Source organism: Carassius gibelio, chromosome A21 (genome assembly GCF_023724105.1).
Source record: "Carassius gibelio isolate Cgi1373 ecotype wild population from Czech Republic chromosome A21, carGib1.2-hapl.c, whole genome shotgun sequence".
Taxonomy (NCBI): Eukaryota; Metazoa; Chordata; class Actinopteri; order Cypriniformes; family Cyprinidae; genus Carassius; species Carassius gibelio.
In genome coordinates this window covers 17911752-17926839 of record NC_068391.1, presented here as the reverse complement: position 1 = coordinate 17926839, position 15088 = coordinate 17911752, and the positions used below count along the sequence as shown (strand labels likewise).

The window sequence follows — 15088 nt, the reverse complement described above, 5'->3', positions numbered from 1 at the left end:
TCAGTAAAGATTTCACAGAAGAATCACATGGAACCACAACCAGAAGATGGACATTTTAAGAATTACACTAAAAGGGCTTTTAAGCATAAACTATCAATCAAATGACATGTAGAAGATTTTATTAACGTATTTTTTTCTTCCTCTTTTGTTAATGTGTATAATTTAGTGGTCATAAATATCAAACATGATACAGTAGGTTTATAGGTTTCAGTGACTCTCCGTGGTGTAGACACTGGAGGGAGCCACAGGACAAGACATCGCTGAATCCAACTCCATTAGCACATCTTCTCTTGAAAAGTGGATCAAGTGGTACTTAAGATGCCAAGATATTTAAGATACGTTGTCTACTTATACAGTTTCTCTACTTTCAGATCAGAGCTCATCATCATCTACATTATTTTTATTAAATTTGATTCGATTTTTGATAAACATGGCATCAATAGAGGTGAAATCACAAATTTATAAAACGAAAATGTATTTCCCACAAGTACATCTTGATTTTAAGTTTAAAGACAGTGAACCATCAAGCACTTTTATGAATATCCTATTAATTTTACTAGCCACTAATTAAAATGTTGAAAGTATAGATACAAGTCACAAAGACAGCTTTTGATGAAATCGTTTAATGTTAAACAAAGTTTCTCAGTACAGTAAAATCAAAAACGGAAATCTGAAAAGAAACCATAATGAAAGAGGTGCTCGATTTCATGTTTCGCTTTACATTTGCATAAAAACTAAGAAGTGTTTACTTGATTCACCCATGTCTAGGACAATGTATATATGCACAGGGTCTCTCTGTATAATGTTAAGTATTAAAATAAGAAACTAAACCACTATGGAATAAATCTAAATAGTAGTAAAATAAAGATTTGGTCATTTTGAAGATAATGCCTCAGTGCCTGATGGAGGGCCCAGTGTTAAGCAGCAAATGAGAAAATGGACAAAACCAAATGTAAAATAAAAAAAACAACCGGTAAACTTCATTTGGGGTTCACAATGCCTTCATCAATTTCATATCCATCATATAATCCTATGACAGACATTTCATAAAGTTAACACTGACCAGCAACAATGCTTGAAACTATAAAACCGACACACATGCAAGGATATAACGGATATGACTGCTGTTATGAGGCATTATAAATCCCAATTCAAGTAGTAACTAGAAAAGTGTAACACTACTCCTGCTACCGCCCAAGCACTGATCTGTGCAGCTTCAGATGACAAATTTGGGGAAATAGGCCCCCAGAAATCTTTACATTAGATGAACATCTGTCGAATGTAATGGATTTCTCTTTTCATGTAACATCCCCTCTAAACAGTTTTGGATTCATCAAGTACGGTTAATAACCTTCACACACACGTGTGTTATTAAAAACGTGGCCTTTTCACAGGCAGGCACACTTCAAATTACGGTCAGGCAGCTCGCTACACAAAAGTACTCAAACTATATCTACAGATATAGCCTGTTAAAACAAAAGTTGACCCTATTTATCTACAGAAACAGGTGCTGGAGTGCAAACGGAATATAGGGAGTGACTGTGTATCTGTAACGTTAAACCAAAAAAACAAAACATGAGCAAATATTAAGGACCTGTGGTACATCGTTCCATCTTATACCATCTGAGAAGCGAGTAAAATAATTTATTTTTGCACACCAAGATATTTACATATCAACCCCCTGCGGCCTTTAAATCACAGCATGAAAAATGCAAATTATGAGGTAATTTTTGAAATCAGTCGTATTTGAAAAGTGAACAGGGCCGTGGTGGAAAAAGGTCAGTTATGAAACAGACAATGGAAAAATGTACCAAACAGCACACGTCATCTTTTTTTCCTTCAAAAGTTAATGCTTCGCATCATTTACAAAAAAAAAAAAGAAAAAAGCCAGGCTTCGATTATCAACCCCACATGAAAGAAAAACATTCTTGTGTGTATGTATTTGTTAATGAATAAGGACAAATGATTGAAGAGCTAGGTTTGTCAGTTTTGTCCATTTTACTGGATGCAGCTCCTTCTTTGAGAAGGTGTATTTGGACCATTAACTCTCTTGGAGTGGATCACCCTTCATTTCCCAAAGTTGCCGAAGTTTGCGAAGGCATCTTGTTTAGGTTGCACCATGGCGGGGTTCATGCCCTGGCCAATCCCCATGCTGGGCATGCCGAGGGCACCTTGCAGGCCTATTCCAGCAGGCATCATGTTCATGCCCACGAGTCCTTGATTGACAGGCAATCCTCCGGTACCCACAGAGCCCAATCCCATGGTGCCCGTCGCCATAGTAGGAGGCATTCCCATGGTGCCCCCTGCCAACATGGGGTGTACTCCTGGTCTGGGAGCGGCCGCCGAGGGCTGGGCATTCAGTGTGATTCCGGCGAAATTCTGGATGACCATGTTCAACGGTGGCTGGACACCTACATAAAAAATATATTACAGTTAAAATATGAATGAATAATACATGACTGTAACAGTATTCTAAGTAGCTGGATTACTGTTGATTACCTCAAAGAACAACATTTCCTGAACTCAAGGCAAGAATCATGGAGATATAAAGAAGAACTACAATGGTGACCGTTTGTTTAGGATTTCTAACCTTGCTGCATCATGGTGTTGAGTGTGGGCTGTGAGGGTTTGGGAGGGTTCAGGCCTGCCGACAGGAAATCCAGGCTGATGTTCACGCTTGGGTCTGACCAGGTGGCAGGCATTGATACGTTCCCGCCTGACTTCTGTAATCCCATCTGCTGGGGAAACAACGGACCCCCTATTGTCTGACAAAGAAAGAGCAAAAATGTGAATTACTATATCTGAAATTATATCTTAGAATTGCAACAGAATATACCCTATTAAACTTAATTTACATGCATTTAAAAAAAAGGTAGACAATACTTTTTTTAGAAGAGTTAAAAGAAATGGAGCCATAGTTTTAAAAATGTTGTAAACCCCCCAAAAAAAACTAACTAACAGATCTTGATATAAAAAAGCAAATAAGAACAAGACAATAAAAGGCTATATCTTGAAAATTTGCCACTTGCCAAAATACAGCGACTTGCTCCTACCTTCTTTATTAACTCTGTATCGTTTTATGAGTCAAGTCCAAACAACAAGCCCAAAAATGCTTTAAAAGCATCACTTATAATAAGTGAACATGGCAACACTTCAAGAGCAGCCTTGCAAAATACAGAACACAATTGTTCCTAACTTAAAATTGTTTGTCACTCCTGAAGTCCTGCATACATCATCAGCCAGACATCTGTCGTTTCACAGGAAGGTCCAGCTATTTCATTATCAATGAACATTACATGGTTAAAAAAAATAGAAAAAAATCTTTTGTTGGCAACACTGCAGGTGCACAGATCGAAAATCAAAATGTATACCCTGCTATGCAAAATGCATACAGGTTGGCAAATCTGGGGATCTGAGAAGCTTTTCTGAACTGAACTGGTGTTTACCTGTGATCTGGACAGAGGTATGGTTGCATTCTGTGGGCACATGTTGAAGGTCAGGCTTTGAGATGCGCTGAGGCTGCTGTTGTTGGGGGCCATCAAATCAAAGAGGTCAGCGGAAGGTGGTTGGGTGGATGTGGGCACTGGGGCGGCTGGAGCGGCTGGAGCGGGTACGTCACTGAACAGGTCTGGGATGGCAGACGGAGCAGTGACAGCAGGAGGACTGGTGGAGGAGAAGGTGTTCCAGTCACCAAACTCACCATTACCAGTAGACAGCGAACCTGAGGAGATCAAGAACTATTGAATTAATCACACATATACTTACTACCGTTCAAACATTTGAGGTCAGTAGGAGTTTTTTCCCGCAAATAAATTAAGAATTTTATTCAGCAAAGATGCATTAAATTGATTAAAAGTGACAAGACTATAACAATGTTAAAAAAAAAAAAAAGATTATTTATTATTATTTTTTTTTTAAATAAATGCTTTTCTCTGTGGAAGCATGTTTCTGTCACCGAATAATAACAATAAAAAAAACACAATCCTGACTTTTTTTTTCATGCACTTTTTTTAAATATCAGAATGGCATTATATAAAATCGTATTCCGAGTAATAAGGTCAGAATTAAGTGAAATCAATTTGAGAAAAGTCACCAGAATTGCAATAAAAAAAGTCAGAACTACGAGATATAAATCTGCAATTGCGAGAGAAAAAATCTGAATTGTGAGATTTTATCTGGCATTTCTGACATTCTGTATATTCATATAGAAAACAGTTCTTATAAATGATAATATGAAAAAAAATACTGAATGTTTGATCAAATAAATGCAGCCTTGGTGAGCATTACAAGTGACCATTTGACATTTAACAACCTGAACTAAATAACTAAATGTTTATTATCGATTTGTGTTAATTCTCCTACTGACAAGGTTATTGGTTCACTGTTCACTGGCTGTTCTTGAGGGCTTCTAGCCAGATCATCACACACACACACACACTGCTCTTAAGGAGTGAGTCTCTGTCAGGGTAGATGGGGCATGGGTGATGGGAGCTGACGTGTGTCTGTGCTCATAACACTCAGCAGGTAGCAGCTCCATCTGGACCCCTCAGTCACTCATCAATATTTCACTGTGTCGTGTGTTGCTACTCCAATCATATTTAGACAAGCCAACAGAATTGTCATCCTCCAGCCCACCAGCAAAGTGCCATTTGCTCTCCATTGAGCCGAGGCCCAGGGAGGGAAGAGGATGCTGGGAAAAGTCAAGCCAAGCACACCCATTCTCTCTGTAAAGTTAAACACGTTTCAAAAAGCTGTAATAACTTTCTAAATGACCAATTAGGACAAAATCTGCATATGCTACATCGAAAGTAATCATTCTCCACACCTTTGTTGAATAAATAATATTCAGATCAGTTGGAGGTAAACATCTGCTGAAGAAAACCCCAATAACTGCAGCACTTCTGAAAATTGTAGGGCCCTGTGAAATCAGTAGGCTGTAGGCTATGCGTCAGTTTTCATTTATACTTCTGCGTCGTTGTCTGTGTCGACATGCAGTACACGTGCAAACCACTAGTCTGCAGCGTCAACGGCATGTTGCTGGTGTAACCTGCAGCACCACAGCAAAAGCCGAAGAAGAAGCGGCTCATTGGAGAAGCATTATAGCCGTGCTACCTGAGAGGTACATTCATACGTGCTTGCGAAGTGTGTAGTAGTAGACAAAACTGCACCATTAATTCACACACAGAACATACAGACTTTCTATTTAAATATAAATACAAATCTCCTAAACACTTACTTGAGGTTAAGCTTTTACATAAAAAAATGCACAATGACACATTTACAGATTGCAAGATATTGTCCGATGAGGTAAAAACACAGTTTTGGCCCTTGTGCATGTAAGTTGGGTCACACTTACCAGAAGCTGATGGGAGACCGCCAGAGGCAGCGGGTGAGGAAAAGTCAGCAAAGTCACCAATGAGATCTGAGCTTCCACCTGCAAAACATTAAAATAACATGTCTTTAGAAAGCAACACAATTTAGAATAGAAGTTCAAATATTTGCAGTAGGTAAACCCTTACACAAAGAAAATCAATTTCCTGATCTGTGCATTATCAATATATTACATGATTGGACGGTATTTACCAAATAATACATACCAAATACCAAATAGTACATAAGGAACTGCCACTTTAATATATTGAAAATATGTGACATTTAATTATATAAAAGTAATTTTATATTCAGTAATATATTGCACATACTGTATTTACATGCATATATAGATGTAAATGTATTATATTTTATAATTATTTACATGTTTCATATTTTCATATATCGCTAGTTAACAGAAACATCAGCGTGATGAAGAGTGCACAGCCCTTACTTTTTAAATAAAGTAATATATATTCTTAATGGTGTTAGGCCAGACGTCAACCTAACCACAGGCTCTACTCTTCAGCACACGCTAACCCCCAAAACATACCACAAACCCTTTTAAATTCCAAAATAATAGAACATTAAACACTAACAGATCTCCCCCTATATTAATATTTTGCAAAAACAAATGAAATAACTCTTAATTTTAAAATTAACAAGAAAGCAAATAATGCTGGGAACTAGACATCTGCTAAAACTCATGTGAATGTTTGTATATATGTGTGTGTGTGTGTGTGTATATATATATATATATATATATATATATATATATATATATATATATATATATATATATATATATATATATATTCACTTTTATATGTGAACATGTATGTGCAATATATATGTACATTAAAGGATAAAACCTTATGAATATTACATGTAATGCTAAATTTGTCTTCATTTCTACATTTTTTCACAGGTATAAATATATAGCCATACAGGGTCAATATATATATTGCAGTATATTGTTTCCCATATATATAAACGTATTATGCAAAATATTTTTGTTTTTTAAGGGAGGCTTCCCTTAAATGTTTCTAAAATAAGTCTCTCAGGCTCACTAAAGATTTCAAGCATTTATTTGAAAACTATTTCAGTAAAAACAGCAATATGGTGAAATATTACAATTTAGCAGACATGTTTTTATTAATACATGTGATATATTTAATACTCACCTAAATGAAATACTACTACTTTTAAATAAATGGTGTTCATTGAACTTTCTATTCATCAAAGAATCCTGGAAAACATTTTTATCATGGTTTCTACAAAACATTAAGCAGTAAAAACCTTTTCAACATTAATAAATATGATAACTGCTGTTCATAATTGAGCAGCATATTAGCATATAATTTTTTTTTCTCATTAGCCGTGTTGAAAACAGTTGCGCTGCCTAATATTTTTTTAATATTTTGATGAATATAAAGTTCAAAAGAACAGCATTTATTTGAATAACATTTTTAACATTATAAATATCTTTACTGTAACTTTAGATTGATTAACGCACCCTTACTGAAAAAAAAAATCTAATTTAAATCAAAATAATATATATATATATATATATATATATATATATATATATTTATTTTTCTATAGTGGCAATGCACAATAGGACAAAATGATCTGGATGTATGACTTAAATTCAGATGCACAGTGTCCATCCACAAACACACAATAAGGTTGTCATAACCTGATTGCAACAGCTCTTGATCTCCTGACTGATGCTAGAGGACACAGCACAGCTGTTGGGCTGGTGACAGGATACGGATGGACAACAGCATCTGTGCACCCATCTCCTATTCATTCTTTCTCTCTCTCACACACAACTCACACCCATCTGGGCTGGGGCACTTAGACGTCTCTGACTGCATCCCTGAAGAACTTTCATAAGTATGGCTTAAAAGCTACAACAACACTCAGGAAAAAGTTTATGTCTGTGTCCCTCCATGATGGAATCTGGGCTTAAAAATGAACAATGACCAAGAAGTAAATGTTATATGTTATTAATGCAGCTGATGGGGTCTTACCTGAAGACACTGGTTGACCAGAACCAGATTCCACCATCAACAGATCTGCAAGCCCCGTGCTGGATAACTGACTCACTGATGTCTGAAAAGAGAATGATTAATGTCACATTTCACTTCTACCACATGAAGGCAGCACAGGATTCCTTTTGCACCTCTAATAACTTCACAGAGAGGACTGTATAGGTTCATTCAGTTGTTTCTGTTTAGGCTTTGCAGGTTCTTTTTCTTTTTCAGGCTCTTTTGTACCTTGTTGTGGTCAGCATTTGGACTGCTTTTGTCACCAGTGTAATGAGCAGCTGCGCCCAGGTCAACAGTTTTGGATGGGACTCCGCCGCGTTTGCGTGTAGAGGTGGTGGTAGTGGTGGTGGAGGTGATCGTATCTGTGGTCTGTGTGATCTGGATGCTCTTGGTTGTTACAGTCTCGTCATCATCCTTAAACTCTGACTTTGCAGGACGACCATTCTGTGAAACTCTCTCATCCTCATTGTCACTGCAGGAACAGGCAACATAAGAAAAAACAAATATAGTAGCTAGATACTAAAAAAAGTTTATAATATAGTGCAGAACTGTGCTAGTTCATATACCTACAGGGGTTCATTCATCAAAGTGGATTTCAAAGCACTAAAGTTGGCATGAAATTAAAATCCACCCCATCTATTTTCTAAATGTAAGCTATTGATCTTACTGTCCAACTCGGAATTCTTAATCAAATGTTGTAACTTGATCTTCTGGGGAAATATGTCAGACCTACCTAATCATTTAGTTTGCTTAATCCAAGCCCCTTTCTTACAATTGGCTCAGATTTAGCCGATCTACCACCTTTCAATCAACAACTGATGGATGTTTCATTCTATGGCTTTAGTAATTATATGGACTGAAAACTCATTGTTATGTACCTGATATGGTCTGGTGAGTCATCCCTCTCCTTCTTGCGGAATTTGTTGATGGTGTCATCAATGGTGCTTCCAATTTTGTCACTTATCTCCCCAAGTTTTTCACTGAATGGGAAGCTGCTCTTGTTTTTTTCCCAGTCCTCCTCCCATTTGCTTTTAGATTCGGGGTCCACCTGTTCTCCCGCTGAAAAAGTGGATCAAAAATCAGTTAGGTGCTGAATTCGTTTCAGATATTTAATGCTTCAGATTGAAGGGCCTGTTCACATCAGGGAAGATGACTATGATGAGAACTATCTTTTAATCTAATTCCATGAAAAGAGCGAGGTCCAGCTAAAATGACAATGGCACTTTCAGAACATTTTTTTTCCAGCTGATGTGTGAGAATAGGTGCCTTGGTGTAGGCGATATATCTTTACACTTATCGTTCTTGGAGTAAATGGGCTATTGGAACCTATTTATTCCCTGTTTTTAAAATACACTAAAAACAAAGCATTAACTTCAGCACATAATAAGATATCTATGATATTTAAGTATATTTAAGACTTGTGTTACCTCAAATTTGATAAAAGTAAATTTAAGAGAATTTAAGGCAAGGAAAAGCAAAGCACATTTATTTATATAGCACATTTCGTACACAATGGTAATTCAAAGTGCTTTACATAAAAGAAAGTAAAATAATCATGAAGAAAAGTAATCACAAAAATAAAACAAGCAATTTAAAAGCTTTGAAAATTATTTTTAAAAATTACTTATTTAAAATAAAAAAAAAAAAAAAAAAACTTTTAAGGACCCGCAGGTATCCTGGATTGAGGTGAAAACTATAATACAGCAAAGTTACATAGAAAGGTAGTGCGTTTTGGCCTGAAAAGAAAACGGCTTTAATAAGACAAAGGTTTTTGTATTGATACACCACATAAAGAAATAATGTAATTTTTTGAATTTGCCCCCTTGATGGACTTGCCCACAAATGCACTTCAAACTTTGAAAAGCATGGAAAATACACCTGACTAAACTCAACAAAGTTCAAGTATAATATAATATCAAGCTGTCTGCCCCCTCTGACCCTGCAGTATTTTTATCTTTCTCTACCAAAACAAATCCATCACTGGCATGCCATCATTAATTGGCAATTTGAAACTGTAGTACAGCTAATAATGGGAGAAATCTAAGCAACAAACCAAAACAGAAACAAAGCACAATCTTTTGACTTTGCACACAAGTAACATCACTAATGACACGACAAGGGACGTGGCATCTTGAATTGATTAGACAGCTCTAAGAAAAAAAAAAAACATGTAATACAAAAAGCAGAGATCTGATTATTTCCTCTATCCTGATCATAAACATCACCAAATGATGCAGTGAGCAAAGCTGAAAAAGTGATAGCCTTGAAATCAGAACAGCTCTAATCAAAAGATCAGTCATGGGAAGAAAGAAATCCAGGGGGAATTTTCCTCACAGTGTAAGAAAACTTCAGAGGGCCTAAAACAAGTCCCTGTGGTATGTCTACAGTGCACAGACAAAGGAGCTCACTTTTGTAGTCAAACTCAAGAGAAGAAAATAATGCCTCAAAATGACCTGTAACCAAAGGGAATTTATTGGTTTATCTGATTACCAATAAAACACTGGAACAATCATCACAAAATCACAATTCATTTAGGAAATACTACTAATAAAAAGCACCGGAGAGCACCGGAGAGACCTCCTGAGAGCATCTCCTCATCTCTCTCTTTTTTTTTCAAATTTCAATTTGGCATGCATTATGTAAGTATACTGGTGTAAGAAGTTGTCAGACAGTTAAGTCATGAATGATGTAGGCATGACCAGTTTGGCAGATATATCTTTTTGCCCATATTCATGGAATGCCTCAAACAATATTTAGCACATTGTTTAGGTTTGAAAGCATTTGGGGAAAAACAATCTGTTTGTCCATCCAACAGCAGATAGCAAAACATCCATGAAACCTGTTTGGAAAACTTTCAATAAATGGTTGCACCACTGCACTGGTGGTTGTAGAAATCATGTTCTTTCAAATTTAAAAACTCTCAAATTTGCTAAACTTACAGTTACTTTGTTTGAAGCCTCCCATGCTGTCAGAAGATACTCCAATGTATTTGTCTTTATTCTTCTTGGCTTTCTTCCTCTCTTCACGCAACCGGTCATCATCTTGGACAAACTCTACCATTTCTTTCACCTTCTGCCGTACGTTAATGCCCTGGTCCTTCCCATTTTCATCTAGCAAAATAGAAATGAGCTCATCAAATCATATGGAACTGTTTGTGTGTGAATGGTGTGAAGGCAAACCTTTTGGGTTGAATACTAAAATTAAATCAAAGCTACTGATGTGCTAATGTTCATGAATTGTCTCGGTAGATGACTGAAACTAAGTGTAAAATGATGAAAAATTAAACAGAATCGCTTTTGAAAAGCCAGAATCTTTGAAACATATTTAGAACAAGGCATAGAGCTTTAAATAGCTACAAAAAGGAAACAGACTCTAACACTATGAAGACCTGTTTCGTCATTCACTTATCAGACAAATGTAGCTTAAAGATAAAGTGCCTTCATAAAGAATTTAACACTTTTATTTAAAAAAATTTGTAACATCTCCAAATTTAAACAAACAAAATTTCTTCTTTCTCCAAAATGAAATATAAACATTTCTTGTGTACAAATAAGCCAAGAGCATAATTCAACCCAAGAGCATGAGGCTACGTTCAGTGTACTTGACACTGTATATTTAGCTTATAATAATGTTTTTAGGCCAAAGAGCTCAAATTTGATTTCATCATATCCCACTCTGCAACAGTATCAAAATACTTGTTTGCTTATATTTCCCCATTTGCACACTACTCGAATAAAGATTTTCTCAAGGAAGTTCCTTTAACGTTTTCATCTATTTAAACTCACCTACAAAATGATAATTTTCCAAAGAGCGCAGGTCGTAGATATGTTCTCTGGTGCTGGTGACCACCCGCTCTGACCCGTTTCTGATGAGGTACGCTAATAGTAATAAGGCCTGGACACATGGAAGAAGGCATTATTCTGGATATTTCCAAATCAAGCGGCCAAAAGAGTTAAATGCATGATTTGGGGTAAATGAGTGAATTTACTTTTTTGCACACTGAAGGGAACAAGTCAAAATTATCGTTTTGACCCAACAACATGCTACAGATGCAGCACACATACATCACGTCAATAATTTCAATGAAGCAAGGGTGTTTTATAAAAACTTTGTGTGAGGAAATGAATGAAAATTAGCAATAGGCTGACACATAGGCAGGGTCAATGAGTTGGCAAATATCTGGGCTTTGGCTAAATAGCTCTAAACGAAGTCTAAATTTAATTTCAGTAATTGGATTTCATTTGAAAGTATGATACAAGATGAGCAGTGCACCTGTACCTTGTAAACTCTCCTCCAGTTCTTCTTGTTGTCTTTAAGCATTCTAGTCCAAAGCATGTTCATAACTTCCGGGAACTGCTCGTACATAAATGTGGATCTGCAATAAGGTGGGTTAGTCAGATTATGTACAAAGACTTTATACTAACTACTTCCAGTAGGAGATTAAAATACGGAAATTATTCCATGCCAAATTGGTTAAATTTAAGATATTGGATAAATTGGGTTACAACTATCCGAAATAGACAGTCCTCTAATTCAATTAAAAAAATAATTCAATAAAAATTATCTCTACCAGTGGAACAACTGAATGATATATAGTGATTCTGAAATGGCCAAGTTCATATGCAGTAGCAATTCTGCTTGGTTTATTAAAAGTTGTATAATAGTACATTTTATTGTACAAATACAGGAATTATACCACTGACAAACTAAAAAGCTTTAAAGATTTATTTTAATTTTTTTATGATATTATCTGTTATTTTGTGTTTCCTATTTAAAATGTGTTGATATTACTAACACAGTGGTTTGACAAGTTAAAATACTGCCAAACCATCCATCCAGTTTCTGATTTTAATGTAGTCTGATTTTTCACAATTTAACACAAGACACTACATGAAGGGGTAATTAAACAACTTTCAGACTCTCTCAAGTCTACGGAATGACGCAATACTTAACTGAAATCATCAGCTATCAATGAGATAATACTTCAATAATTGCCCTACACAAATGTCTTGCGGTAATTGAGAATAGAGTGATTGAATGCCTGAAGACTGAAGGGAACACATAGCCCTTCCACCACCCAGCAGGCGGAGCACTTACTTGGCAATCTCTCCCATAAGCTGGCCCGATGGGCCCCAGGGGTCATCATTGGTGGCTTCTCGAACCTTGGACTCTATCTCTGAGTAGTTCATCACAACATTCGTGCTGGGAAACAGGGAAAAACAAAGAACCACAAATAAACACCAAGCAACCACACACAGACACACAAGTCCATACTGTTGCAAATGGGGGTGTTGAAATAAAAATAAAACTCTCAAGCTGGTCAGTTTTGGTCGACTGTTGTGTATTTTGGACTGATAGGAAAGAACGGGCTGCCAAAGGTTTAAACGTGTTCAGATGAATCCTGGTGTGAAAAACTGAACAGACAGCTCTGTTTAGTGTTAAATCTACCGAGCATTCATGTGACTTAACCACTTTGTCAACATGGTCGTAGATTAACCTGTCAGTCTATGGAAATATTTTGTAGGAAAGAGCTACAATACTGAATGGTGGCGTTATGAAGCACAAAAAAGTTTCTCTACAAATGAAATGTTAGATTTAACATATTTTATAAAATCTGCATGGCAAAGTTTTAAATACAGATAAGCTAGCCAAACTTGTGTGGCCTAACAAAGAGGGCCCCATGGACATTGTTCTTAGCCAAATAGATTCAAGTGATGGCCCAACTTGTAAACCAATCTTTACAGTTTTTAAGAAAGGTAGACAACAGAAAAGAGTAACTTGGAGTAGGCACCATCCTTAAGAGTTAATGCTCGTCAAACTTCTTTGTTTTCCACAAAACCTCAGATGTTAGGGAGCGTAGGAGGACATGACAATGAAATGATGTGCTTTTATTTGGGAATAAATCTGAAGACCTGTTGTTCCGTAATTTTAATTAACAGACAGTCTAAGTTAAATGGAGAAAGTGAGAAATAAATAAATAAATAAACCTTTTATAGCTAAGTTTTTAACTCAAGTCAATCAATGGTCAAAGGCCAGACTCACAATTCACTTCAAAGGATGACAGTTAAACAAAAACATACAACTTGCTGTTTAACAGGGTTGGGAGAGGGATAAATGCAAAAACATTTCTTAACTTTCAAACAAAGTTTCCACAACCTTAAATGACCCTTAAACCAAACTGTCATTGTGAACCATATGAACCATAGGAGATGTTTAACAGAATGGCCTGGCTGCCCTTTCCATTCAACAAAAGACTGTGCAAAATGGCCAAAAATCACAATATTTTTCCAGGTCATACAATACCGATATTTATCGCTACATCAAAAAAAAACAAATAACAAAAAAAAAATCTATATAAAATTGTATGTTTTTAAATGTTTTTCTTTGACTATGTGTGTGTGTGTGTTTTATAATTAAATACAAATTCATCATAAAAAAATGTGTGTAATAAAAATAATTCATAAAACTTTAACAATTTAATCTTTTAAAATGTAATCAAGTGAAAATGTAACAATTAATAAACAAATATTATAAACTATTAACAAAAATTATAAACAATTAGTAAAATATTGCATTTTGTGTTAGAGGATGTATGAAGATTGTTGAGTTTTAGTGTGTATTTGACAGTAGATTTGTGAAAATCTTGTGAAGTGATTATGAGAACAGCTGTGGAGATAAAGTTTAAGTGGACTAGTGTTGGGCGATATGATCATTTTTCAAATCGTCATATCGTCAGCCTGTGAGATCGATGATACACGATATAATCGTGCATGGGTGGAGCAAGAGAGAGACTCTTTGTCCTTGTCATAATTTAAATATTTGGTGTTTTAAACCACGCAGGTGTGCGAGAGAGAGCCGATGGAATCCAATAATCGGAAAAATATACTTTCAAACATACTGATAAACTAACGTATATTATAAAATATAAAAATACTGTATTTAAAGCAGCAAGTTCATATATTTAGTCGGACGCAACTGTCATATCACGCATCCTGTGACAAATATGCCGCATCTGCGCACAGAAGTTATCCGTCTAAATGTTCTGCAAAATCAGTCAACGGTGAAAATCAATAGTAGATTTATTTTAAAGTCCAACATTTTAACACTTATATTGGACATTAAATATAAAGTATTCAAAACAGGTAAGTTGATATATTTGGAGTAAAGTTAAATTGAACTGATGCATTAGTCATCATACAGCGCTCCGGACTGCACGCCTCATGACAAGCTCGACACACCGCCACAGAAACAAGAATGAGATGCATTCTAACATAACTGGCATTAAACTCAGTTATTGAGGGCCGTTCAGATTACTTGTTAAAGTGCAACATAATACCTTATATCTACAGACGATGTACGTCTGTTTGTGGATAGAGACTTTGTAACGGCCAAAACTATGTATTTTGCATGCATCACATTATAGTGCGGTGTGAATGAAAATAATAACAAGGCGGCAGAGCTAACTTATCATCCATAGTGGTTCTCACTTAGTCCTTCTACTTCATCACCACATAGTGTGTGTTATAAGTTAAGTGATCAGTCTTTAAGAGAAGGACTACGTGAGAACGTAGCCATTACTTTGTCTTTACTTTATTTGTACTCTCGTGGGGGCGGGCTTAACAGTGATTTACTCTGATTGATGGACAGCTGCTCTCTGACCTGGA

The 15088-nt window shown here is 36.0% G+C and overlaps 1 protein-coding gene across 1 annotated transcript in view; it reads right to left on the bottom strand.

The window, feature by feature from the left end:
- Nucleotides 1–607: 607 nt before the first annotated feature.
- Nucleotides 608–15088, bottom strand: part of clint1b (clathrin interactor 1b) — a 31042-nt gene continuing 16561 nt past the window's right edge. Inside the window, exons 2-12 of the mRNA XM_052537546.1 lie at nucleotides 12522–12626; nucleotides 11703–11799; nucleotides 11210–11318; nucleotides 10364–10534; nucleotides 8303–8483; nucleotides 7653–7896; nucleotides 7407–7488; nucleotides 5357–5434; nucleotides 3447–3721; nucleotides 2591–2765; nucleotides 608–2411 (exon numbers count right to left, since the gene is read on the bottom strand). Of these exons, the coding sequence (XP_052393506.1) occupies nucleotides 2068–2411; nucleotides 2591–2765; nucleotides 3447–3721; nucleotides 5357–5434; nucleotides 7407–7488; nucleotides 7653–7896; nucleotides 8303–8483; nucleotides 10364–10534; nucleotides 11210–11318; nucleotides 11703–11799; nucleotides 12522–12626 (1861 nt within the window). The 3' untranslated portion in view covers nucleotides 608–2067. The remainder of the gene's footprint in view (nucleotides 2412–2590; nucleotides 2766–3446; nucleotides 3722–5356; nucleotides 5435–7406; nucleotides 7489–7652; nucleotides 7897–8302; nucleotides 8484–10363; nucleotides 10535–11209; nucleotides 11319–11702; nucleotides 11800–12521; nucleotides 12627–15088) is intronic.